Genomic DNA, 26,408 nt, shown 5'->3' on the forward strand with positions numbered 1-26,408 from the left:
AATGTGGCGGTCACCATTTGTTTTAGGTATTCCTTATTTTTATTACCGATTATTATAGATGTATCATCAGCATACATAATAGTTTTTACATCAACTGTTGAGGGCAGGTCATTTGTGTATAAAATATACAACAAAGGACCCAATATCGACCCCTGAGGTACACCCCTTTCTATTAATACTACGTTTGATTTTATGAGAGCGCCAGTATCGTCCGTTTCTACAACACACTGCTTCCTATTCAGCAGGTAAGATTTTATCAATTCTGAGGCCACACCTCGAATATCATACATTTGAATCTTTTTATTCAGAATGTCATGATCCACAGAATCAAACGCTTTGGATAAATCCAAGCATACAGCCATGGTACTGTTTTTTTCATTTAATAATCTTGTAATTTCACACAATGCCTGATATATAGCCCTAGTTGTTGTTTTATTTTTCCTAAACCCGTTTTGTTCATCTGTAAGCAGATCATGATATTCCAAAAAATGTAATATTCTGTTATAGATTATCTTTTTAAAAACTTTGCTTATATTTGACAATGCAATAGGCCTATAGTTGTTCATTAGACTTTTTTCACCTTTTTTATACACGGCCGGAATGGCGTAATGGGCGTTGACTATGATACGCCTTCATTACAGCCATCCTTCTCTATCGCATGGATTTCTATGTCTTACTTTATCGCTCTCACGTAACTTGTGATAGACCATCGGCGCTTTCCTATACTGTACATACAAAACAATGTAAAATATATTTTGTTTCGATTCCGGTGATACGTGCGTTGCGTTCGGCGCGAATAAGTGAGCGCTTATCTTTAAACGAACACTCTTTGCCAAGTGGTAGCACAAGATATTTTTATTTATGACCAAACAACATAAAAAACATGTATCACATTTATGTACGAATTACTTTGTAAAAGAAACATAAAGTGAGAAAACAAAAATACTGTTGATAATTAGTAAAAAAATAAAAGTTATGTTTATATAAACATTATGCCATTTCAAATTTCTCGCGCATCTTCTTCATACTCTACTTAATTCGCGCTGCCTTTACGTGACCAAGAAATGGCTTACTTTTTTGACACGGAGTCTTCACTTAACTCCATAGCCCTAGATATCCTTTCACGACTTCGGACATTCGTCGGCATCCTGCAACGTAAGTAAATATCCGAAATTTGTAGAGAATCTTTGAGAAGGAACCGGATCAGTCATGTTCCGCCCATCTCTAATCCACAAAGTCACAGAATATCACAACTCCCAATTACATCCGTGTTCTGTGTCTATGACAAAGTTAACAACAGTGGTCATCCGTCAAAGTATGTTATGTATTTTGTATTGTAAATAAATGACTGGAGAATTGAAAATTCCAATACATAAAGGAATTTGAGCCGCTACATGACACTGAAAAGATTGGGAAGTAGGTAGATAGAAATAGTATTATGATGGGCTGTTGCTATAGCTTCTTTTGCAAGGATGAAAATTCTTCCCAGGTGAGTTTGACATTTGTACCAATAATACCATAAATTGAAACATATTTTTTTTAGTCTGGGGAACCTAATGAAAGAACTCATCTCTTAGTAGATCCGGTTTCTAATAACACTAACATTCAAAGGGTTAACAGGTAAAATTTTTTTGTTTTAAGTGCCTAACCTCAATATAGTACGATTACCTTTTTAGTGAGGATATATCGAACAGAAATTCTAATACTTTACCCAAGAAGACTGATGAGCAATCTGCTCTTAACAGAATATTACAAGAAATAGCCACGTAAGTATGCATTTTTGCTAAATGTTACTAGATTTAACTAATTTTTTCTTGTATTAGAAATGTTATTGATGTAGCTGCGTTGGATTCACATAACTTGCAGCAGCATGAATATTTGGAAAGGACTAAAATGTATAATATTAAAGTTCAACAAGCCTTTGCGAACAATAGGCAGTTAAGTAAAACATTAAATCGTTGTATTTTGATGGATATACCGCTGCCTGAAAAAGTTTTGAGCACAGAGCCTATAAATCCAGAGGATTTAAGTTTGGTAAGTATTTTGGAAGAAAATAATATTCAGAGTATTTTCAAAAATAATATTTAAAGAAAAATGTGTTTTATACTGACTATTATCGATGAAAGTACAAATAATTTTCGAGGATATTGAAAAGCATAGGGTCATTTAATTTAAAGAATAATGTTGAATATAGGGTTTTAGGAATGTAATGTAGTTTCAACTAAAACTTGCATAAGTATTAAAAAAAGATTTTTGAAAAAAATTTTAATACCTATAATTTTTTTAAGTTTTATAGTTTTGTTGTTACAGTTAATCATTTGTCAATAAAAAAAAGCAATTATGGCTGTATAGAAATTTATATGTAAATCATTGGTTTTTGTTTTAATTTTTATATTTATATTTTCTTAATATTTAAACCAGAGTTAAGTTGTTAATATGGAATAAAACTTGTTTTTCACATTTATCTCCTTTTGTATAGACATATTTATAGCTTGTTTACTAATCCCAAGGGAGATATACATATGATAAAAAAGTATCAATAGTCTTGGGTTTGTGCAGTAAAATTATTTTTATAATTTTTCAGAAAAAGCAAATATACATTTAAATTTTCTGTTAATTTCCAAAAGGATTTTAGAAAAAGATCTTAGTTTTTTCGAACTGATGATTCGTCTAAAAAGGTTTATTTCAGTAAAATTTATTACATATTTACCAATTTTTGACTTGAAAATTATTTGAATAAGGAATAGCCAAATTGTATTGGTCTATGTGATTCTTTTATCAAAAACAAAAACAGTCGAGCGTCACATTCCAAAGAACACCCTATATATTTTTCTGTTAGAATGGTTTCTAAAGATTAGACATATCAGGTCTATCTAATATTAGAGGAAATATGACTAAATGTGGGAAATATGACTAAATGTGCTGTAAATGAAAAAAATTAATATTTTCAGATGTTACTTCTTTATGGCATAGTTTTTGTTGTTTTTTATTTATTGGGCAATTTATCACATGAAAAAAATTTAAAAAATAATGAAAAAACCCTTGTGCCAAAGGGGTTATTTTGGGTTGTTTGTTATAAAAATAGCCCGACCAGAAATTCTACACTGAAAAAAGTAGACAAATAGAAAAGACAAAGTTCACATCACTGTATATCATACACTTCAATAAGACTTGACGATTCGAAAATCAATCTGAGATAGATATCACTTTAATCCTGAGATGTTCTATCAAAACATGTAAAAGTATATGTGTTCCACAAAAAAAAAAAAAATAGAGTTGGTACCTGTATCTTTGGAATGTGGTATTGAATAGGTTTTGATAAATAAGATAAATTCCTTGTGAAAAATTGGTGAATATTTTACTTTCCCGATATGTTAAATTAACCAAGTTATAGTTTTGGATGACCTTGTACAAAAAATTGTGGTTAATTTTATGATTTTATTAAATTGGCCAGGAATTGGAGACTGTTGAATTTATTGTGTTATAAATATTAATAAAGCAGAATCAGTTTTGACTGGAGAAACTGGTTGTAATTATTTAGGCAATTTTGGTTAGTTTTAATATTTGTTTAATAGTACCTACCCATTTTAGTTGCACTATTAGTTCTTGCGATTACATCAGTATGGCATAAATTCTATCATGATTTGTAATTTGCAAATCAGCGACGGTTTGCGAAATTTAAGGTGGTCATATTTTGAAAACCAAATTTGCTACGAATATGTCATTATTTTGAGAATAATATCTAGTCCCACATAGAGAACTTCCATGATGAAAAAATTTCAATAAAAAATTGCGAAATGAAATAAAATAGGCGGCTGATCCTTTTCTTAGTTAAATTTGAAAAATGGAATGTAAATATCAAATTAAAATTGAACTAGACATCACTATGAAGAAAAATAAATGAATAAATGAAATATGGCCAGTTTAATTTTTGTGAGCCATTACCGGTTGAACAATCTTCAAATACTGTTTTAGATAACTACAACTGTATCTGCGGCTGCCGCTGCAATAAATGATATTAAAGTGGATCATAAGGAGGATCTAGTCGTACCATTTGGACTGAACTGTTAAAAAAAACTTTACCAACAAAGGATCTATGACATTATTTACATAAGTGCAGCATGGAATCAGATTGCTTTATTTTATATTGTTCTAATCNGAAATTTAAGGTGGTCATATTTTGAAAACCAAATTTGCTACGAATATGTCATTATTTTGAGAATAATATCTAGTCCCACATAGAGAACTTCCATGATGAAAAAATTTCAATAAAAAATTGCGAAATGAAATAAAATAGGCGGCTGATCCTTTTCTTAGTTAAATTTGAAAAATGGAATGTAAATATCAAATTAAAATTGAACTAGACATCACTATGAAGAAAAATAAATGAATAAATGAAATATGGCCAGTTTAATTTTTGTGAGCCATTACCGGTTGAACAATCTTCAAATACTGTTTTAGATAACTACAACTGTATCTGCGGCTGCCGCTGCAATAAATGATATTAAAGTGGATCATAAGGAGGATCTAGTCGTACCATTTGGACTGAACTGTTAAAAAAAACTTTACCAACAAAGGATCTATGACATTATTTACATAAGTGCAGCATGGAATCAGATTGCTTTATTTTATATTGTTCTAATCACTTATTTAATAATTATAGGGATGTTTTAAGTAGGTTTTCTGAATATCCCATTATTTTACTGTGTTATATTGTTTTAATTGAAGTCCCGAAGTACTTTTAAGAAACATTTGTTGTGTGCAAGGCAAAATACAGACAGAACTATAACTGCTAAAAATAACAAACTGATATGGAAAGTTATAAGTGTAGTTCACGTCGTTCTGCCTTGAACATATCGATTCTGATGTTCGTAGTTAAGGGAATCAAAAATTAAAAATAAGTTTGTATATTATATATTTCTAAAACATGGTTATATTATAATACAAATAAATTTATACGTTTAAGATGAATTTGTTGGTTTAATTGGGACTACTACTTCTTTAGGGGCAAGATGCGGTGCAACCGTGCTAATTACGTTATTAGGATCATGGAAAAAGTACAACATGAAACCTATGGCTAATAATAAATGACACGATATAATACCAAGCATCAGTAGCAGCTTATGCCTTGACAACCTCAAAGCAGGCATTAAAGTTAAAAGCAGAACCGAACCTGAGATAAACGCTGCTATTAACACCAATAACCACTGCAACAAATTGATTTGTATAGACCACAGAACAGAAACGGGGATATAAATAAATAAAGAATAACCATAAATGCATATTAATTCCAAAGCTCCTGGGGTTACGTTTTCCTCGAGTCCTTCAATGTCATTAATCTGGGAACTCCATTTTAGTAGGCCCCACAATATAAATGGTACTAACGTAACGTACAAACAAATAGTTGTTGCAGCGTATGATACTAAGTGAAAATTATATTTCCAGTGGTACTGTGTATTGGCATAGTGGAGATAATTGGCGATATTACCACTGATGGCTATCGTGAATATAAGGGTAACTGATATCCAGAAGGGGCCGTATAAATCCGGCTTTGTTCTCAGATGGTGTTTCAATGAATTGTCCCATTTAGGTGTAATGGAAGCGAATATTCTATCGACTACATCTCTTGTGTCTACATCAAAGAATTTCTGATAGTATTCTAGAGTCCAAAATGATTTTGTTGTGCTAGGATCTGCAATACAGGCAAAACATTAACTATAATCTAAAGCAACTTACGCAAGACACAAACCTGCATTGTCCCCAATATTAGGTGCACTTCCAGCTCCTTGATTGTTTGGGGACTGTTGAAAATTTCCACTTAAATCATTTACTTTAATTTGCGATTCTGAAATCGGTATTGTTGTGTTGTTTCCAACACTATGAACAGTTGGGTAGTCGTGAAATGACAACAGCTCGTCTGTTGGAACTTCTTGCAAATTTGTCATTTTTTTTTCTATTTTTATAACCTGTTATTATACGGACATTATTTACTTCGCTATTAAATACTTGATTATAATTGCAACTTATACGACACAGTTTCTTGACGTATTTTTATCTATAAAGAAACTTCAGCTGTCAAATTATAACAACAGCATTATCAAACAGGATCGCCACATGTTTAAAATAAAAACTGCCCTTATGATTAGGATAGGCAACTAACCATGCAGAAAAATACACAATTTAAAAATCGAATTCCTTGTAAATAAAACTTTAATTTTGTGTCAGTCTGACAACTTTCCAAATTTATTTGCTCAATTAAGATGGATTCAGAAGAGAAAAAAATACGTTGTCAGTATACTACTACATACAGAAAAGATTTTATTAAACGAAAACTGAAAGAGTACGTAATTAAAATTAAAAGATATGTTGTATATACTATATTTAGACACAAATCAGCAATTATCATAGTTATTATAGTGGAAAATATTTTTAATTTTACTTTTACAGGCAGCCAAATTTAAAAGTAGAACAAGAGTTTAAGGATCCTATGGGTCACGCTTTTGAAACATATTTGGAAATTGATAAAAAAGAATTGAAACCTCCAGTTGAGGATGTGGATGTTTATGTAGAGCGAGTAAGTTATGTCGTAAAAGAAAATTACATATAGACAGCATATTTCGCCTATTTTAAAAAATAATTATTATATACCTACCATTTTATATCATTTCAGGTAAAAGATGATCGGAAGAAAATTGGTAAAAAGTATTTTGAACAGCCTCTTGATCATAAGGTAATAACATGGGATAAAATATTAAATGGGAAATCGGTATATCAAGTTGAGTATTGTGATGTAGGTGAGGATTTTCTTTTCTCTGTACACCAGAAAGTTTTTCAGAGTGTAAATTTATGTGGAGGCCAAATTTGTACGGAAACTACCTGTGAATAATACAAAATACTTACATCAAAACTTTGTTTTTTCCAAATCCCAATTCGGCTGTTTATTTGATTTAAAAATTTAATTTCAGGTTAGTACTCTGGGGAATATCTATTGTAACCCCTAACTGACTTCCGTTTAAAGTTACACCCTGTATATTCAATTTGAGGCTAACTGCAATTAAAAATAAAACTGTTTTCTACACTTTTGCCTGTTTTAGAAGGAGACATGTTGAGAAAAATGGCCAAATTGGAGAAATTAGCTCATCGCTTGCCGGATGGGTGGGTATTTCCTTTGACAACTCAAAAATACGATTTTAGAGATCCCTCTTCACTTACGGAATGTGGTTTAGATCGGCCATCCCCAATAAAGCCCGTCGATAATATTGTGCCAGATGGTAATTCAATTTGTAGTAATTCTTAATGACGATAGATATACAGGGTGATTCATAAATGACGAGGCATATCTATGGACCCTAAAATATGATGTAGCGTAACTTACATCTTAGGTACTTGCTTTAGCCGATAGATGGCGTCAAAGTTGGCAATTTTTTCAAATAACCGTAAACCGTTTTGTTCAATTTAAATGAAAATTGGTATGCTACTACTGAGTATAAGTGCAATTTCTAACATAGTAACCGAAGTAAATGCGTTTACCGAATCGAGAAAAATACTGTCGCTCCTTGCAAATATTCTCATTTTTGATATTGCAACTTCAGCTTTTTTATCTCAGTAGTAAGGGCTTATATCAATTTTTTGCGTTCAGCAAACTTTTTGTATAGATAACTAAGGTTTTTGCTTAATTGTCAAGAAAAATTGTATTCATTTGATAAATAAAAACAAACAATGCTTCCTAGAGTACAGATCTTTTAGTCGAATATCCTTTCAAGAGGATATTCTTCCTTTTGGAAATAACAACCATTTTCAATAACACATAATCTAATAAAAAAATTGTATCTGCCATTCTGTAGATTGGGACTATCAAATTTGTATCTCTCTGATCCTTATTTGAAGAGTGTTAAAATAGGTGATTTCAATAGAAACTACTATAGATAATTTGCAGAATGATGCGACAAAAAACTGAAAAACTCCCCGCTTTAATGTTAGATTAATCTGAAATTGTAGGGCTACCGACCCAAAAAATGTTTGCTTAAGGGTGGGCATATTTTTCGCAGTTCTAAATATAATTATCTGGGTTGCCATCTCAAAAATAATTCTTCTGTGCACCAATACTGTAGCTTGTAAATTAAATAAAACGTTTTAGTTATTTGAAAAAAAAAATATGTAGCTGTTTGATGGCTAAGAGAAGCAATTTGTCATAGAGGTACAAGCATATCACAGACAATATAGCTTAGAGCGAAGCTATATTGTCTCTGATCATATTTTACGATCCCTTACAAGGCCTGTGTGACTCCATAAATGAATCACTCTGAGTTTGTATATGTCAGTTATATTTTTCGCTTTTTGTTTTAGAAAAATTAAATGAGATAATGAAGCTACGTAAAATCGATAGTGAATATAATACTGTAATCGGTAAGTTAGGAAGATTTATAGTCGAGAATGAAATGCATGGGAAAATCGACAAAGTTGAGTAAACAAATAAAAAAGATGCTTTTCTCTTTACTTGTTTTTATATTTTTAATTTATAAAGGGTAGCTTTTAAATCCATATACTTTTTTTTTCTAACCACATAGTCATATTTCATATACTGTCCATTCTTTTATTTTCTACAGAACAGGATAACTGATAAATTAAAAGCAATAATGTATAGAGAGTTTTTAAATAAATGTTACCAGATAATTTGAGATCAAAATGCAATAAATACACCTTACTTCAAAATTGTTATATGAAGAAAGTATTTTCTGTGCCTGAGAAACTAACGAATTATCAAATTTGAAATACAGTGCTATAGTGTAGCTTCAGTGGCGTGCTATTATTGTAATTACTACACTTTTTTAAATTAAAAATGTTATGCCATTAATCGATTAGTAGCAAATAAGTAGTATTTTCCTAAGAAAATCTACAGTTTTGCTATAAATTAAAATTGCTTGGAATTATGCCAGATGCAATGAGTGTAAAGTATTATATTTTTATTTTTAATAAAGAGCTTAGCTACATATATAACACGTCTGAATATTGAGATGAATTTTATATTCTAATAGTGTCTCAATATTTTATTTTATATAAAAAATTTGAGTATAATCAGTTCATTACTGGGTTAGATTAATTAGTTTCTTTAATTTCAATTTAAATGCGTAAATGAATTAAGCAATTTTGTACCTATTTTGCCTATTTATCATCGAAGTAGTTTTAGTATCAAAATTATCTGATAGAATTTATCCTCATTTGTTCAAATGCTTCCTATATAAAGATTAATTTTTTCATTAGTTTTCCTATCATTTTTTATTTAATTTTCCCAAAAGATTTGTAACACATATTTGCCATTTTTGTATTTGTATTTGATCGTATTTATATTAGCCTTATATTTCTATAGTAACTATAGGCAAATGCGCAAATGCAATTGATTTTTGATACACATTCCAGCTTACGATTCGCCAATATTAAAGTATTTGCATTGACGTTTCGTTGCGATTAAATCCAGTGAATTGTACATTTACGTTTAAATTAGGTACTTTTGATCGTTTTTGACAGTGCCATCTATCATGGGCGTAGCTAGGATTTTTTCTTGGGATGGGCCAAAAGTTACAAGCTCTATGGAGACCTCTAAAAAAGCTCACGCACTTCTAACACCTAACCACTTTTTTGTTCGACTCTAAAAAAAAGTCACACAATCAGCGATTTACCGATATAAAATTTCAAAACCTCAACACTTTTTTATTTGACTGGATGATGAAAAATGTGTTCAGTAATAATAATTCATTTTTGAAACTTGCTGTCCCCCTCTGGCTACGCCCATGCCATCTATACTGCAGGAAAACATAACTAGAGAATTGGAAAATTCTATTTAGTAAAAATAAAAAACTTAAAATAAAAACTTCTTCCATGATTCTGCCTCTATCTGAGTAAAACGTCATCATCTATTATTTCCACGGATTCTAATTTAAACACGAAAAACAAAATAAAATAAGTAATGTTGCTATTAATTGACTTTATTTTATAAATACTCCAGTGAAAAAGGGTTTTAGAATTATTGAGTTTTTATTTTATTTTTAACAGTACCAGTTTCTTTCCTCAAATTTTGTATACGTATGGCACAAACGTGTACCTACCTATTTATAATAATACATAATTATAAATAAAAAATCTTGTAGTTAGTCCGCAACTTTTTCAACGTCCTTTCCTTCCAATATATTACAAGCTGGTCTTCCGAATTCATTTTGATAGACTGTCAAGGGAGTAATGAGTCTTGTTCGGCGAATATATCCAAATACTAAAAAACAAGAGTTACGAGACTTGAGAAATATTATTTTTAAATATTAAATGCTTAAGTTGATCTTAGAAAATAAGGAAAGAGAAAGTTAGACGATTATTGTAGATTATTCATTTAGACCTTTATTAACAGCTGGAAAATTTAATTTAAGGCCCTAAAAAAATAAATTGAACAGGCCTCACTGATTGTGAGTGAAGTTATAAGAAGCTTGAATGACGCGAATGGATAATAATTTTGGAGTTGCTTGGAGTTGTAAGTTTAGAGTGTTTTTGGATATAGTAAGAAAATAAAATATAAGTCTAATGTCTTCCATATTTAACATTTAAGTAAGATGGAAATGCTTGACAAAAAAGTGATATTTTAATACTCTATTAATTCTGTTAAATAATTAAATATTGAAATACATTGAATATTCTGAGGATATAGATTAACCAACATTAACAAAAAATAACTAAATTAATTGTGGGTGGATTCTAACTTATGTATGTTTTCAGTTGCGAAAATTGAAGAAATCCAAATATTTCGAATTTTCACCACATAGAACGACGGTGACAACATTTTTAACAGTAAGGCGATGTTTCGCATTGTACTAGCTATGTCCTGTCATTTGGTTAGGGCATCTCTCTCGGATTCAAACATTGAATACGTTTGTTTGTTTTCAACCACGAAAATCGAATAATTCCAAATAATTCGAATTTTCAATAACAAGAACGGCGGTGACATCATTTTTAACAGTAAGGCGATGTGTCTCACTGTAGTAACTATGTCCTGTCCAAATTTGGTTAGTGCAACTTTCGGTTTTGAAAATTCAATACCTATGAATGTCGCGAAAATTGAATAAATCCAAATATTTCGAATTTTCACTACTAAGAACGGCGGTGACAACATTTTTAACGCTAAGGCGATGTTTCGCATTGTATTAGCTAAGTCTGTCCAAATTTGGTTTGTGCATCTGTGTCGGTTTCAAAAATTTATTACCGATGTATGTTTTCAGTCGCAAAATTTAATGAATTCAGATACGAAGATTTTGCAGCATTTCACATTTATTAAATCAATTGCAGACATATAAAATAATCTCTATCTGAAAGTTAATTTGGAATGAAGGTTATGCTAACTGAGAAAAATGTTGCTCTTAGAGATCTTAAAGATAAAATATATGGTTTGCGGCAAAAAAGCTTCAAGAATAACATGCCAAATGTTATGATCTTCAGGTATAAGTACAGGTCAACAGAAATAAGTTAGCTTGTGAGAAACAGAAGCTTGTGCAAACAGGAAGTTCTATCTCTCCTCTTTGAAGCGGTCTCACACCTATACATGCAATCTTATCTACAATATATCTGTGTATCCTTGCATCTTTGATGTACAATAAACCTTTGTCTAAGATACATTTTTTTGTGTTATTCTTGATTACAACTCTCTTAGGAGCAAACAATTTTTCAATTGTAATTCTGTAGGTACTAAACTGTCAGTTGATTTACACTCCCTAAGGAGTCGGAAATGATTTCTAATTCATTTGAACTAGTGTTAATTTTTACTAAAAAAAATATAAAATTGGCAATCGAACCAACATATTCTATATAATTAAAAAAGTAAAATATGCAGAGAAAGATGGACCAATCAAATGCATAATTGCAGATGAGAAACCACACAAACGGTAAAGTAAGAGTAAACAAGTATAATTTTTTAGATATTTTTAACACTGAAATCTTCTGTGCCAACAAAAGATATGATGAATTTATAAAAACGCCACATAAAAATTTTAATGAAGTATTTCAATAAAATTTATACATTTGCCATAATGAATCATTCATAGCAGTAAGTTAAGTGCTGTTTACTATTTTGGAAGAGGTATGTTCTGCTCTTTACATTTTGTGAGCATTTATCTCGTACTACATTGTATGCAATTTTTATCTGCTGCATATATGATAAACGGCTACACATTTCAACATGGAATAATTGGTTGAAACGTTTATATGAATACAGTTTCCTCAGTCTAAGTATAGTCGTCCAAAGCATTATGATACATGTGTGAGGCCCTGGCTTAACATCTCTAAATAGGTTCCAACGCATTTATATTTGACGATTTATTGTGCTTAATGCTTAACTTAAATTTTCTCAGAAAATTGCCTTATCTCTGGATACTATTTCAGTATTTCCAGCTACTTCTTTAAATAAATTATTTAATATAACACATTTTTAATTTCCGAATACCCTTACCAGTGTTTCAATATAACATTTACTTACTCTATGGAATAAATATTTAACTAAAAAAAAAAATTGGTTGTAAATATATCATATATATTCAAAATTTTGCAGTGTATTGAAATAAAGCTTGTCTATGATTCGCTGTTCCTGTAAAAAGACTAATTAAAAGTGTAAAATTAATTATCTCCTTTTCGCTTTGAGTGGATTTACGAGTAATGGGTGTGGATACTGTCATGGATAAAGTAGTTTATTTGTAAACAGTGATTCATCCAGCGCGAAATAAAATTAATGTCTTAGCATCCAGGTTTCATACGGTTCCGCACAAATTAGTCAATTGATGTCACTAGTGATCAGTATCTATTTTGGAACGTATATAAAGGATCAAAAGCATTGGTGACTTACAAAATTATTTTTTCATAGGAGATGGCTGCACATCGTTAAAAATTATTAAATATATAGAAGGTATGTTGTAATCATCAAACTAGATGCAGATAATACCTAAATACCTACTTATAACCTAGTTTGACTATTTCATGATTAAAGCTAGATATAATGACTATTTCCTTACTCCGTCTCGAAGAAGCTAAGGGTGGTAATAATTTATCAATTTTTCGACCGTATAAATTCTTGCAATATTGTATTATCTGACTGTCTAAAGCTTCGTCCTGCTCAGCAGTTTTATTGGGTTGATCTGAAAATATGAAATTTGTGAGTTTGGATATCGCTTAGCCAGAAATTTCAGACCTCGATTTGTACAGTAAGATATTTGATAAACGGATCTATTTTTCTTCCTTTCCAATTCCTTGACTTTCGCATAAGCTTTTGCCAAATTCTCAGACTACAACAATAGATGGTTAGTTCAATACTAGTACAGAATGAGCTCATTCATTAATATTTATATTTTCTCTAAGCACTTAACTACCTAAATATGTGGTGAAAAAATGAAATCGGTAGTTTTAATATTAACTGATGTAATCTACATCTACTCTAAATTTCTAATTCGTTAAATATTTAAAACAGCCAAGCCCTTTGCAGAACTCGTTACATCACTGGACTGGCTCCACTCAACAGCTCTATGCTTAGTTATTTATTTGTATAATAGTTTACGTTTTTCCCTGTTTATGTATATTATTCCACCTGTGATATAAAAGATTAGTTAATGAAATCTTTGTTCCAAAAGAAACAGTTATTTTTATAAAACTAAGGTCCGGTACTTCGAGTCTCGGTTAAAGCTTGATTACCTGATCAGGCGACAAAAATACTAGTAGCAAACGGACTGTGCCATCATATAAAAGACAGTCTGTTATATGTTTCCTACTCCAATTTTCCATAAATTAATTTTTTATAAACATTTTTATGCAAAAACGCATTTTTTTTGCTTATAAAACCTAAACTAACGAAGCAATCGGAATGCTATAAAGAGATAACTTATAGAAAACCGAAATATAAATAAAACGGGAGGTCGATCGATCCGATCGGATAATTAAAAACGAAGAAAAACCGAAAAAATAGGAAAATTTAGTTTTTTTAAATTACTTATGCGTAAAAGTAGTGAATATACAAAATTTAATAAAATTTTCTTAACAAGGACACCTAAATATGTATACGTTGAAACAGAAAAGTACATTTTGTAAGAAAACTTTCAAATTCACGTTTGATGTCAAGGTTTCGCGTACCTACCTAAATGTCAAAAAATGTAGGAACAAAACAAGGAATGTTCACAAGTTCCACATCATTGTGATTCCGTGCATGTATTGGTATTATTTATTATGTATCACCACTTACAATAATATTAAACTAACAATATTCAAAATTGTATATCTATATATTCACTGCCCCTCTTCTCCCTACCTTCCCCCACTACTCGACCGCGTACGCGCTCTGCCATTTTTGAGCATGTTTGGAGGAATTTTTCACCTATTTCGCATCATTTTATCAGAAAATTAGAATATACTTTTGTAGTATTACTTCTACTTTTAAAATCCGGCTGAAAAATTAAAATCGGACCACTTACAACGCATCCAGAAACTTTGCAAAACAGTGCACCAAAAAATTTAAATTGCAGTTGTGCCAAAACTAATGGTCCGCACACTTAAAGTACCTACATACAGGGCGTTCTTAAATAAGTGTCGCAACGGAACACTGTAAATTTCGTTTTCGGGATACATGGTGTCAAAACTTTCATTTTTTTAAATTTTTTGCCAATATCTTAGGAACCGTTTGAACTACAGGACTGAGTTTTTGTACACGCATTACCACTATTAATAGCTACTTTTTCGCACCCTTCTAGAATTCATTGAACGTGCCAGTGGTGGAGATTTTAAGGTATTGTAAGGGTTTTTCCCCCCCTTAACTTTTACACCACTGGAAAAATTGACATTTGACAGCAAATTCTGAAGCGCCAATGAATTTTACACAAAAAGAGTTCTCTTGGTTCATTGCTCTAAAGTCAACCGGTTTCAAGAAAAATGACTTTTTATAAACAAAAACAAACATTTTGCTAACGTTTCGAAAATCTTTTGTAATTCAAAAAATAAATAGTAATAATTAACAATTTTAACTAAATTTAACAACATTTGCAACAAGTAGCTATTAATAGTGGTAATGTGTGTACAAAAGCTCAGTCCTGTACTTCAAACGGTTCCTAAGATATCGGTAAAAATCTGAAAAAAAGTTTTGACACCGTGTATCCCGAAAACGAAAGCCCGGAGAGAAAAATGGAAGAGGAAAACAACGTTTCTCTTTTCAAGAGGAATTTACAGTTTTCTGTTGCGACACTTTTTAGGAACACCCTGTATAATTCGCTACTTTTGTGCACAGAGTCAGCTTTACAACTTAAAAATGGCAAAGTAATGAGTTTTTAAAAAAACGCAAAATTTTCCTATTTTTCCAGGTTTTCTTCGTTTCTAATTATCCGATCGGATCGATCGACCTCTCGTTTTATTCGTATATGTATTATTTTGCATAAAAATGTTTATAAAAAATCAATTAGTAATGGTAAATTGGAGTAGGAAACACATAAGCGTATATCTACAGATCATCTTTTATATGATGGCACAGTCCGTTTGCTACTAGTATTTTTGTCACAAAATTATTGATTGATTGACCAAAAAATAAATAACATTTTCTTTAATATCTTTCGACTACTTCGAGCTGATTACGTGAAATTTCGTATCCTAGGGTTTTTTGGAATGGGAAATTTGAATTTAACGACGAATTTGTTTCTTCTATAGGGCGTCATAAGAACGCATTAGGGCGCATTTAAAAAGCTACAACTTTTTAGTGCCACGTTAGTATTTCACTAACAATATATCAGTCATTTCAGCGTTACATTAGCCATTTTGTGGGAAAATACTATTGCTGCTACTAAGGAACTTATACAAAAAAATTACTTTTAAACAATTTTTTTTATGCATTTACAATTTTTTTGTTGAAAACGGTTAGTTTTAGAGATATTAGCAAGGTATACCTTTTTTAAGCAGAAAAATTGGGGAATAAACCTCGGATACGAAATTTCACAAAATTAACTCGAAGTAGTCGAAAGATATTAAAGAAAATGTTATTTATTTTTTCAACTTTGACACTCTATAGCTCAGTTATCAATTTTTGGACTGAGGTAAGTTTAGTTAAATCGACTTATTTTGAGCCGTACCGTCTGATGGAGCGTTATACAGGCCCTTTAGAGACACCCTCTATATAGTTAAATAATGGGTATTAGTAGTTGTAGGTGATTGTTAGCTGGCGCAGTGGATAATACGTAATTCATTCTTATTTATCGCGAGCTTGTGATATTTTGTGATATTTTTCGAAATCCAGCTCTGCACAGATGGAATTTACCACGCGAGAAAATATGAATCAGCTACATATTATTTTTTCTCTACGCCATCTACCAATCATCTACAAGGACTACCCAGTTAGTAGTTACGAAATGAACCATACTAACATTCATTTTGATGGTGTACCGTTGGTATTGTTTTGATGAATATTTGGCAATCCTAGTACATATTTTCGATATGCAGCATCCACACGACATGGCATTTCTATATTTTATATCTGGAATCTAGAATAGTTTGGAGGGTAACTATATAGGTTCGAGGAGGGTCAGAGGCAGAGAGTGGTTAGGTGATGGGACGGCGGGGTAGGCAAAAAGGGCCCACTCGTGGCCTAATTGCCAGGCTGAGGCCGCCCCTTTACTACTAGTACTACTACTACTACTACTACTACTTGGAGGGTAGCTACAGCACTAAGGCCCTATTGGGCCCCTCGTGTATGCTCCCAGCGAGAGATCAGCTCTCCTGAGCCGTCAACCAGCCTATCAAGGAGAAAAAGGTGATGACGTTGCTCAGGGGGATCTCTCTAATGTATGTATAGATACATATCTTGCAAAGTGACTGCTTCATCTGGAGCAAGCACAATCTATGTGTTATAAAAAAAACATTTGAATATTGATAATATTAGTACGAACCTATGTTTTACTACATCCTAATTCATCGCGATATTTATTTCTGTTCGCCCACGTGTAAATAAATTATTATATATTTCTTTTTAACACTGAAATATAAAAACATCTAGGCTATTTTAGCTACTTAATGATTACCCCTCACGTCCAAAAATAACCCGATCGTGTTTAAAATTATATTTTACATAAAATCCGATTGCAGTGGATTCGATTCTCGTACTAAATTCGTGCTAAGGCCAAATAGTGTAAACAGCGTTTCACTTCATAATTTCAACTACCGGAACTAGTTTATATTTAGATCTCTAGGCACTACACGGTTTGCTGGTTTATTTGCATAATGAAAACGACTTATGCACCTGTTGCCTACTGTAATTATTGTTATTATAGGCTGGGGGGAAAAAATGATATCTATTAATTTTCGTACTATCCAAAATCATTCACTTATGCAGTATATAGGGTGTACTGCTTTTTAATGTTCAAAGATAGGTGAGGTGGAAGATACACAGAGAGATATGGTTGTAAAAAAAAATTATGTACATATGCCATTGTATTTATTTATTTATCGTGGCGTAAAAACACTACCCAGCAGATTTAAATCGAAGTACTGGGAAGGACAGAGAAAAAATTATAATAATACGATTATTAAATGATAATAAATAAAGGTAAAATATGTAGTGATACATAAAATACGCAATATGTAGTGAAAGCATTCACCCAGGCACGTTTTTGAGTCACCCTTTACCATAATTAACCCTCGTTACTATCCAAATATCATGATATCGCAATACTACGAACGCATCTCGCATCGTGTCTTTTTGCAGAAGCCTTTGGAAGTGTTATTAAGTGTTGTGTTGATATGTCACACACCACAGTACGGCACATTAGATACGCTGATCACATAATTTTGATGTGTCATGCTGACGTTTTAAGAATATTTAAATAGTTCATAAATTCATTATCGTGTTCATCCAATTACGACTATGTAGAAAGTAGAAATAATTAAAGAAATGGATTTTTGTATCAAATATTAGTTGGATGAGGAAAAGGAAGTATTAGTTGGAATAGCTTTTCTCGTAAGACGACAATTTATAAAAGATTTTTGTTGTAAAATGTATGAAAACAATTTTTATACAGTGCGTCTCAGAAGTAACGCAAAAAATTCGTATTTTATTTTATGTTGAGTTTTCACAAAAACGCTAAAACACGTCAATTAGTAAATAGGAATTGTCGTTTTATCACGTTGCTTAAACCTTTTTTGCGCTATGTATGTATGTATACTAATTGCCGTGCTTTTGCGTTTTTGTGAAAACGCAACACAAAAGAAAATATGAATTTTTTGCGTTACTTCTGGGACGCACTGTATAGACGATATTATATTGTCAGAAAAGATAATAAAAAAGCAGTATCTTTACAATGCAGAGAATATTATTTTAGAAATAAAAAAGTTCAGTGGCATTTTCCTTAAAGTATGGAATCAAGAAAAAAATCGGAAGTCACTTATATATTTTTTTAATTTTTAAGTTACGTCTTGTAGCAACCGAGATACTGAGACCAATAGAACTCGGATAAATAAAAAAAAAATCCTGTATACAGGGTGTTTGTAAATAAGTGCGAAATATTTTAGGGAGTGGTTGTCGAAGTTATTTTGTGAAAAAAAGTTCATAACGAGCGTTCAAATAAAAACGTGGTCAAGTTGGTTCTGAAAATTTGGACGGAGGGCGTAGCGCATAGCAAATGAACTTAAACGTCATCTGTCAAAGCGCTATATCGCCGCTATATCAATTTGAATATTTTCGTTTTAAAAAGCGTTTAAAATGGTGTTTTCTCAAGAACAAAAAGTGTTTATCATAGAGTCCTACTTTAGAAATGGACGCAAGATTGATGGAATATGGAAGTATTCTATTGAGGAATGTTTCATAGAATTTCAAAATCAATTTCCCGGCGTTGTTGAGTACAAAATTTTTCAAAGTGCAGTTCAGCGTTGTGTTAATGTTTTTCGTGAAACGGGCAGTGTAACAAGAAAAGAAGGAAGCGGCCGACCTAAAAAGCGGACTGAAGAATTAAAAGAAAATGTCCAACAAATAATGGAAAATGCGCCAAGAACTTCTGTACTTACGTGTTTTATCACAAATGGTGGGAGTATCAGTCGGTACCTGCCACACAGTGTTAAAAAAAAAATAAAAATAAATAAAAAATTTAAACACTCTGTATCTCAGAAAAAAAGCATATTTCGACCTACGCTTATATGAACTTTTTTTCACAAAATAACTTCGGCAACCACCCCCTAAAATATTTCGCACTTATTTACAAGCATCCTGTATGTATCGAAAAACATTTATGAAACATAACGTTTTGAAGTATTCGTTAGTCAAGTTGTGCATATGGATACAAGAAACGGGCATCGAGTTGCCAAAATCATGAAACGAATTGCTCTTTAAAATTTTTGCTGGCGTTCATCACCGGTAGAAAATACTACCTTTCAAAAAGGAAGAGAGGAAGTAAAGAACGATTCCTTCGAATAAAGGAGGTAACGATAAAAAATATACAAAACACTGTTGTTTTTCAATTTGGATTATTATCTCACAACTTTAACAGATTAACCTTTGGGTTAAGATACGCTTGATTAAATTATTATTTGATATTTGGAAATTTGCTGTTATTCTACGTCTCACTATCTTCGCACCACCCAGTACGTAGTGCGAACCATTAATAACCCCTTTGTTTGTCTGAAAGAAGAACACTCATTTTCAACTAGCAAATTGGAGAGTTAAAAATATAGACAAATATTCGGCATAAAGAAATTTCCGCTTCTTTTATTATAAAACGAACCATTTTAGTTAATTAGAAACTGTGGTATTTCTACAAAGATCAAAGGAATACTTCATGGTCATAAATATTTTTCAGGTTATTTACCTCAAATACTCATTTGGGTGCAATGATTAATTATTTCATTTATAACTGGCATTTATGTTGGAAACGTACAAGTTACACAAATTAGGTGCTTCTTTTTGGATGCAAGATTTTTTTTTAATTATACCTACTGCATGGGATGATATAATGCTGCTACCTTTTTAAATTTTCGAGAATTTCAAAATTTGCTAAGAATTTTCCATTTTTACCAGTTCAAGCGTGTGCAAGAGCTAATAAAAATTATTAATATAGTACCATATTAAACATCAAAACAACCTTCAATTAATGATTTAGTAAATACCTAATTAAATTCTTGAAAGATTGCAGCATCCACCACAATAATTTTTGCTCAATGATACTGAAAAAATTGATGGTAATAAAAAATTATTCTTACGTGGTCACATTCCTCTTCCACAAGTATCCACAAATTCTTGTCGTTGTCAGGTAGACATTTACTTATTATTATATCATTCTTAACGCTGCAATAATAATAGCTATGAAGAATACTGTTTATTTTTATTAGATACTCTTACATTTGGACTCTTTCTTGAGTAGTCCCTCTATAGTGATTTCGATATGTAGAGACGAATGCTTGTGCCATTTTAATTTGGAAACTTTTGACATTTAGAACTGCCACAATACAATTCTAGTTGCTATATACTTAAAGGCATTCATTATACAGGATGTGATGCACAATGGATGTTTCATAAGCTTTAAATAAAAGTGGTCAAGTCGATTCAACATATTTATTTACATAAAATAAATCAACTGCAACTTGTATTATTATTTATCATTTTGTACAATATATTACTACCTATCATTTATATATAATTATCAAATAAATATTAAATAATAAATAAGGAGTTTCAAAGCTATTCTTATTAGATCGAAGCATACAAGATCTCCTATTTTTTTCAATCATAGCATTTGGAATGGGTGGAGATCTATGAATAATATTAACCTTATAGTATACCTGGTCTAAGCTGGTTTTTGCATTGTATCAACAATTTTTACATATACACTTTTATTAACTTAGGCTGTACTTTTTCTAGTAATATAAATAATGGAATCTAGACGAGGACCAATACTTTTTCGTTTTGATATTCTAGACTGTTGTGAATTCTTAAGATAACCATTATTCATATATCTATTATAGCTTGTATTGAAAACTCTTCTTCGAAGAACTTCTCTTTGTTTGGATGTCAGTGCGGCCATGTTTTTATCAGTATTCTTTTTAATTTGTTGATCTGGTTGACTGTTATTTGGAACCTCGTAAGATGATATGGTGGTAGTTGCAACAGCGGTTCCTTGTCCTAAAGCAGTACCAGAATTTGGTGTTGTTGGGAAAACGTTCTCGATACTGATACTCTTCTGGGTCTGATAAGGAATATCGATCACCTCTTTATAATAATTATTGAGCTTATTATCCAGAATCTCTGGTTTTTCTGAACTGATGGTGTTAATACTGTTGGTACTTGCATCGGGGTATTGAAAGTTATTTTCATTAGTGTTCTTTTCTGATACATCTACTGAGTTGAAAGTATTTTTATTATTAACAGCGTATTCAGAATTCTGATCAACCCTTTTTGAACTCTCTTGTCGTAAGTTCGCCACCTGTTTATAGTGGTCATTAAATGTATTTATATTCTCAGGTTTTTTAGAATACGCATTCGTTGTCATACTAGTGGAATAATGGAAATTTTGATGTGAAGTTTTCCCTTTATTATAAAGACTGTCAGTTACAGTCACCATGGTAGATCCAGGAATCACAGGAATGTTGATTTCATAAGGTGTCAAGATCTGTTCACTTTTCTTCCCATAAATTAAATTATCGTTTTCTTTGTAGGATGGTTCTAGTTTCGCTCCAATACTCTTTTTTCTAAACGAATTACTAGATTTAGAATTTAGATATCCATTTATATTCTTATAATTGAAGCTTGGTTTGGGGGTAGTTGGTGAAAGTTTGTTGAATTTCACTTTAGTCTGCTTGTACGATGTAGTTGTTGGTAAAAGTTTGGTATAGGAATCACTTTGCTTATGAATTTCGAATGGTCTAGGTTGTTGGTATTTGCCCAGAAATGGTGCTGGCACCTCATGCAATGCTTGTGGTTTGTCATTTTCTGTGATGACCTGATTATGCTTAAACGGTGCAAGGTATTTGGTATTTGTACCATAGGTGTCCATTTCGTTTTGCAACGATTGTCCGGTTGGATTTGACCCATGTGTATTGTATACTACATGTCTTTTAAAGTTATTTATAGCATGTGCGTGTTTTTTGTTGCGAAGGTAATCTTGATTTATCCATGTCGGTTTGGTGAACGAGTCAGAAATGTGGTTTATCCTTACGTCTTTATCACTGTCAAAATTTGGGAATTTGGTGTCGCTGTAGTGCTGGGTAGTAGGAGGTTGTAAAGCTCTATTTCCTTCTGGTTTACCATGAGGGGAATGTGATCCATGTAAATTTTCATATGAAACTACAGGAGTATCAGAGAAATCGTAATATTTTTCTCCATCTTTCGAGAGATGCTCTTCTTGTAAGTAAACATTATTCAGCCACTTACCATCTTCTTCTTGCATGTGAGCATTATTGACCCATTTACTATAATCATCAAAATTGTGTGTTATAGTGTTAGGTTTATTGTCATAGTAGTTTTTCCAAAATAAATTTGCAGTTGGGTCTAGGTTGACTTTCTTTTGATTATCGTCCGATTGAAAGTGAATTTCATATATAGCCGGCACTTTGATAACTTGTAAGATTTTAGAAAAAGGCTTCTTTGTTTCTACTTCACTGAGTATTTTTTGAAAGTCCACCAAGTTAGGTTCGTCAAGATCAGATGAAGTTGGAAGTATAGGAGCATTAATACTGTGAATATTACTTGACGAAGTAGAATAGTGCTCCTTATAACCAGAAATTGGGAAAAGTGTTTCCGATTCTGCATGATTTTTTGGTACTTCTGGAATTGGATTACCGATTTGAGGTGTGAAGTTCGATAAAATTCTTGGGCCTCTCACACTTGCATGTGGCTTGGCTTCTGCATTCAATGAACTGGAATAATAATTTTTGGATAGGCTTATATTTGATGTACCATTTGGAGGTGATGATTGATCCAGTCCGACAGCATATCCTGCTCCGATATTTACGTCAAAGGAATCATTTACGTTTCTTCTACTTTGTGGGTCATCACTGGCAGTATTTTGGACCAATATGAGGGATACTATGGCCTGAAATAAGAAAATTTGCGTTAAATACATTCTTGTATGAGCAACTTATCTCAGTTTGGTTTACTGTCCAAGTAAATATAAATCTACCTACTAAAACAACAAATAAATTAATTCAGGTGACAAATAAGTCAAAGGAATATATCTATTCTCAATATTAATTATTTTTATGTTTCTTAATCTTATCCCCAAAAAGTTTATGTAAAAAAATAGTTAACATAGTGTTTTAAATCAACCATAAATAATTTCTGTTCCCCTTCTTTCTTTGAGGAATATATACCTAAATGTAAATTTTATTTTAGACTAATATTATGTATAATTTAATTAAGAGAACAATTGCCAAAATATGTTAAACATATTCAGTAGTGTTCTAAGGATTTAAGGGAGCATATCGTGCTTTTACAAGTGCTTTCATTACAAAATTAATAATGAATGATTCCGTTGAATTTAAAGCGACTTTCACATACGAAAAATATTTATTTATAATACAAATAATATTAAAAATTTATAAGGTACGTTGTCCCAATACGAGTACTTTTAACTACGTTTGATCGTTGTGAGTTTGATTTTGACTTAAATTTTAAGAATCGCATTTTGGTTTTTTAAAAAAGTACATGTGACGAAAGTTACCTGCATATTAGGAATATAGTGTAAGTATTTAAATAGTTACTTAATTATTTTGAAAGTACGTCAATTAATATTTTTGTTAATGTTCTGATCCCTAAATTTATAATTTTTACTGGAAGAAAGTACATCTTTTGTTTATTGAAATAGAAAGTTGTTTGTTAAATAAAATGGCATTCCCTAATGAGTAAGAAAAATTTAAGGCAATAATTTATTTTAGTTTCAAAAGACTTTTGCTGTAAGTACTATTGACTTAACCCCCTCATTGTTAAACTCATAACTCATTATAATTTTTTCTATTTGAGCAATCTAAAATACAATAACGTCAGTGACATTGACATTTTGTTTTAAGCATTTTAAAAGAATATTTTTTTTATTTCAAAGATACTATTATGTGCTAATTTTATTTTCTTATTTATTTTTAATGACATACTAGGATAAATTTATCTGATATATACAAGTATAAGTTCTTTCCTTGTTGAATTAACATTTGTTATATTTATTTCTGATTATTATGGTGGAATCATACACTTAGTAAAGTATTTTTCTTTCCGATATTCAAACGTTTTAAAAATGTTTACATTAATATGACTATAAAGAAAATCTGCTGTAAAGATCAAACATAATACTGTATAATATATTGTATTTCAAATTTAATTGAGACTATTTTTATTATAAAATTGACTGTGATGCTTTGAAGCATCGTGATTTGACATATTTTCTTTTAAAATAATGTTCTATTAACTCTTCCTCTTAGAAAAAATAAACGTATATAATATGTGATGAACCAACATTATAATAGACGCCACATGTTCAAAATTATATTTATTTTTTTTAATAGAATAATCTACAGAAAGCTGTTTAAATTACTTCATATTTGTAATTTTTTATTGAATATATTGATTCAATTAAATTCAATATTAAACATTCTACCTACTTTAGACATTCTTTACCCATGTGAAAAACCAAATCTGTAATAATTTTTATTTTCACATGTTTTTAATAACTTCCGTCTCAATAAAACAAGCAGTAGTTCACTGTTACACAACGGTACATAAAAATAATAACATTGCGATTTTCATTTAGCATTTCACCACTCTATTAAACACTACGATAGGGTTCACAGGTTGTATGTTATACGCTCCAAATACAATTAACTGAACTAGGAAAATAAAGAATGTAATACTCACCAAAATGTAATTCATATCTTAATTGTCCGAGCACCAAACCACAAATGGCCGTAACTTATCCACACCGAGGTTTATATAAAATACACTTTCATCTTATACATATTAAATTGTTAGATGCTCTTATTCTAGATACAGTGTGATGTTTTCATAAGTGTAGAAATAGTTTGAAGATAAAATACGGCGTTACTGTATAATTTTCCCAAACAGCACCGATTTGCACCAAAATTTGGATTTAGGTTACCCTCTACTTCTAAGTTGACTCAGTGCCGGGGGTTGCTTTATATTTTTTAGAGGTGAAAACTAACCTTATTCGAAAATAATTATAGAATTGTAGATTCGAGCGTGTAATAGGTTGAAATCATCTTTAAATAAGTAATTATGATGAATTGAAAATTGTCAATCCCTAAAAACCAGCCCCTATAGCAGTAATCATTAAAAAATATTTATTTATAAGTTTCAAGCCTTCTAAAAACCACCCCTTGCAAAAAACATCGAACAATTATAGTTGATTTTTTTTTAGTTCAAAATATAATACAATCTTTTTATTATTTAAAATGTAATGTATTTATTTTATCAAACCTTAAAAAAAACCTTACTGATTAAAATTTGCAATCAAAGAAGAGAAAATAAGAATTTTATTTTTATATGGGTTTTAATTTTTTTATTTTTGTAACAAATTTTTTTTTATTGCAAATAACATAAATAATCAAAAATGTAAATACGTCTGTGCCTAAAATATAGCTATAATGTGTTTTCATCAATGCTTCAATATATGTGTTCTGATATCTGTAAAAATATGTGATTGGTTTTTTGACCCATAACTCGCTTAGTTTTTATGATATCAAGCCCTTCAAAAAGCCATTTTGTAGGTTTTTTCAGGGGTTAATAAGATTAAATAAGTTAAATTTTCTTTCAGCCCTTATTTTTGTAAGGGTTTGAGCTGAAAGGGCTTGAAGAAGTTGCTATTTACGAACATTTGCAAACTTTAAACTTACTTAATTTTTATCATACAGAAAAAAATACAAAATTTTCAAGAAAGCAAAACCTACAATTTTGTACTCTACAAAATTTTGCGTACCATTAATAGTTTTTGAGTTAATTTGAAGAAAAGACAATTTTTTCCAAAAATACAAACACACTTTTCAATTCAAGCTCAGCTTTTTTCAAAACTAAGCACTTTAAACCGGTCAAACTTCTAGAGCATATTACAAGTACATAAATAAAGTAAATTGTAGAGTGGTAACGATTATTTTTAATTGGGGTGGTAATTAGGGTTTTTTTTTTCACGTTTTTTGTCGCCGAAAACAATACGTACCAACATTATTTTCGTCATAACTCGCTTAGGTTTGATGCTAGGGACTTTTGTAAAAAATAAAAATAAAGGTTTTTTTCAAGCACTTTAAAAGAAGTTCTATGAGTATTCGCCGAAAAATGCATTGGTTTTTATTTCACGTTCAAACTTTCAATTTTGGCATTTGGCGAATAAGAACCAACCTTCATCAAGCTATTACTCCACTTCTATTGGGTCTATAGACAC

The 26,408-nt window shown here is 31.0% G+C and overlaps 3 protein-coding genes across 3 annotated transcripts; 2 read left to right on the forward strand and 1 right to left on the reverse strand.

The window, feature by feature from the left end:
• The first annotated feature begins 1,269 nt into the window (after positions 1-1,269).
• Positions 1,270-4,152, forward strand: LOC108917115 (ragulator complex protein LAMTOR1). The gene is made up of 5 exons (XM_023454688.1): positions 1,270-1,489; positions 1,544-1,620; positions 1,677-1,766; positions 1,824-2,034; positions 3,976-4,152. The coding sequence occupies exons 1-5, from the start codon at positions 1,439-1,441 to the stop codon at positions 4,069-4,071; spliced, it is 525 nt and encodes a 174-aa protein (XP_023310456.1). The 5' UTR covers positions 1,270-1,438; the 3' UTR covers positions 4,072-4,152.
• A 746-nt stretch (positions 4,153-4,898) lies between these two features.
• LOC108917108 (protein YIPF1) lies at positions 4,899-6,083 on the reverse strand. The gene is made up of 2 exons (XM_018723555.1): positions 5,750-6,083; positions 4,899-5,692 (listed from the first exon to the last, which is right to left on the reverse strand). Exons 1-2 carry the CDS (start codon positions 5,943-5,945, stop codon positions 4,962-4,964), a joined length of 927 nt encoding a protein of 308 aa, XP_018579071.1. The 5' UTR covers positions 5,946-6,083; the 3' UTR covers positions 4,899-4,961.
• Positions 6,084-6,260: 177 nt separating this feature from the next.
• LOC111691608 lies at positions 6,261-8,468 on the forward strand. The gene is made up of 5 exons (XM_023454700.1): positions 6,261-6,344; positions 6,452-6,574; positions 6,671-6,794; positions 7,095-7,271; positions 8,347-8,468. Exons 1-5 carry the CDS (start codon positions 6,261-6,263, stop codon positions 8,466-8,468), a joined length of 630 nt encoding a protein of 209 aa, XP_023310468.1.
• The last annotated feature ends 17,940 nt before the right edge of the window (positions 8,469-26,408 follow it).

Source organism: Anoplophora glabripennis, unplaced genomic scaffold (assembly GCF_000390285.2).
Source record: "Anoplophora glabripennis isolate ALB-LARVAE unplaced genomic scaffold, Agla_2.0 scaffold3, whole genome shotgun sequence".
Taxonomy (NCBI): Eukaryota; Metazoa; Arthropoda; class Insecta; order Coleoptera; family Cerambycidae; genus Anoplophora; species Anoplophora glabripennis.

What these genes read in the sequence shown, in the direction of transcription:
- LOC108917115 (XM_023454688.1), top strand. Translation starts at nt 1,439, where the DNA reads ATGATGGGCTGTTGCTATAGCTTCTTTTGCAAGGATGAAAATTCTTCC. An exon ending in AACATTCAAAGGGTTAACAG is followed by an intron (nt 1,621 to 1,676) that starts GTAAAATTTTTT and finishes TTACCTTTTTAG; the next exon opens with TGAGGATATATCGAACAGAA. An exon ending in ATCCAGAGGATTTAAGTTTG is followed by an intron (nt 2,035 to 3,975) that starts GTAAGTATTTTG and finishes ATACTGTTTTAG; the next exon opens with ATAACTACAACTGTATCTGC.
- LOC108917108 (XM_018723555.1), bottom strand. Translation starts at nt 5,945, where the DNA reads ATGACAAATTTGCAAGAAGTTCCAACAGACGAGCTGTTGTCATTTCAC. An exon ending in TAATATTGGGGACAATGCAG is followed by an intron (nt 5,693 to 5,749) that starts GTTTGTGTCTTG and finishes CCTGTATTGCAG; the next exon opens with ATCCTAGCACAACAAAATCA.
- LOC111691608 (XM_023454700.1), top strand. Translation starts at nt 6,261, where the DNA reads ATGGATTCAGAAGAGAAAAAAATACGTTGTCAGTATACTACTACATAC. An exon ending in AACGAAAACTGAAAGAGTAC is followed by an intron (nt 6,345 to 6,451) that starts GTAATTAAAATT and finishes TTTTACAGGCAG; the next exon opens with CCAAATTTAAAAGTAGAACA. An exon ending in AGTTGAGTATTGTGATGTAG is followed by an intron (nt 6,795 to 7,094) that starts GTGAGGATTTTC and finishes TGCCTGTTTTAG; the next exon opens with AAGGAGACATGTTGAGAAAA.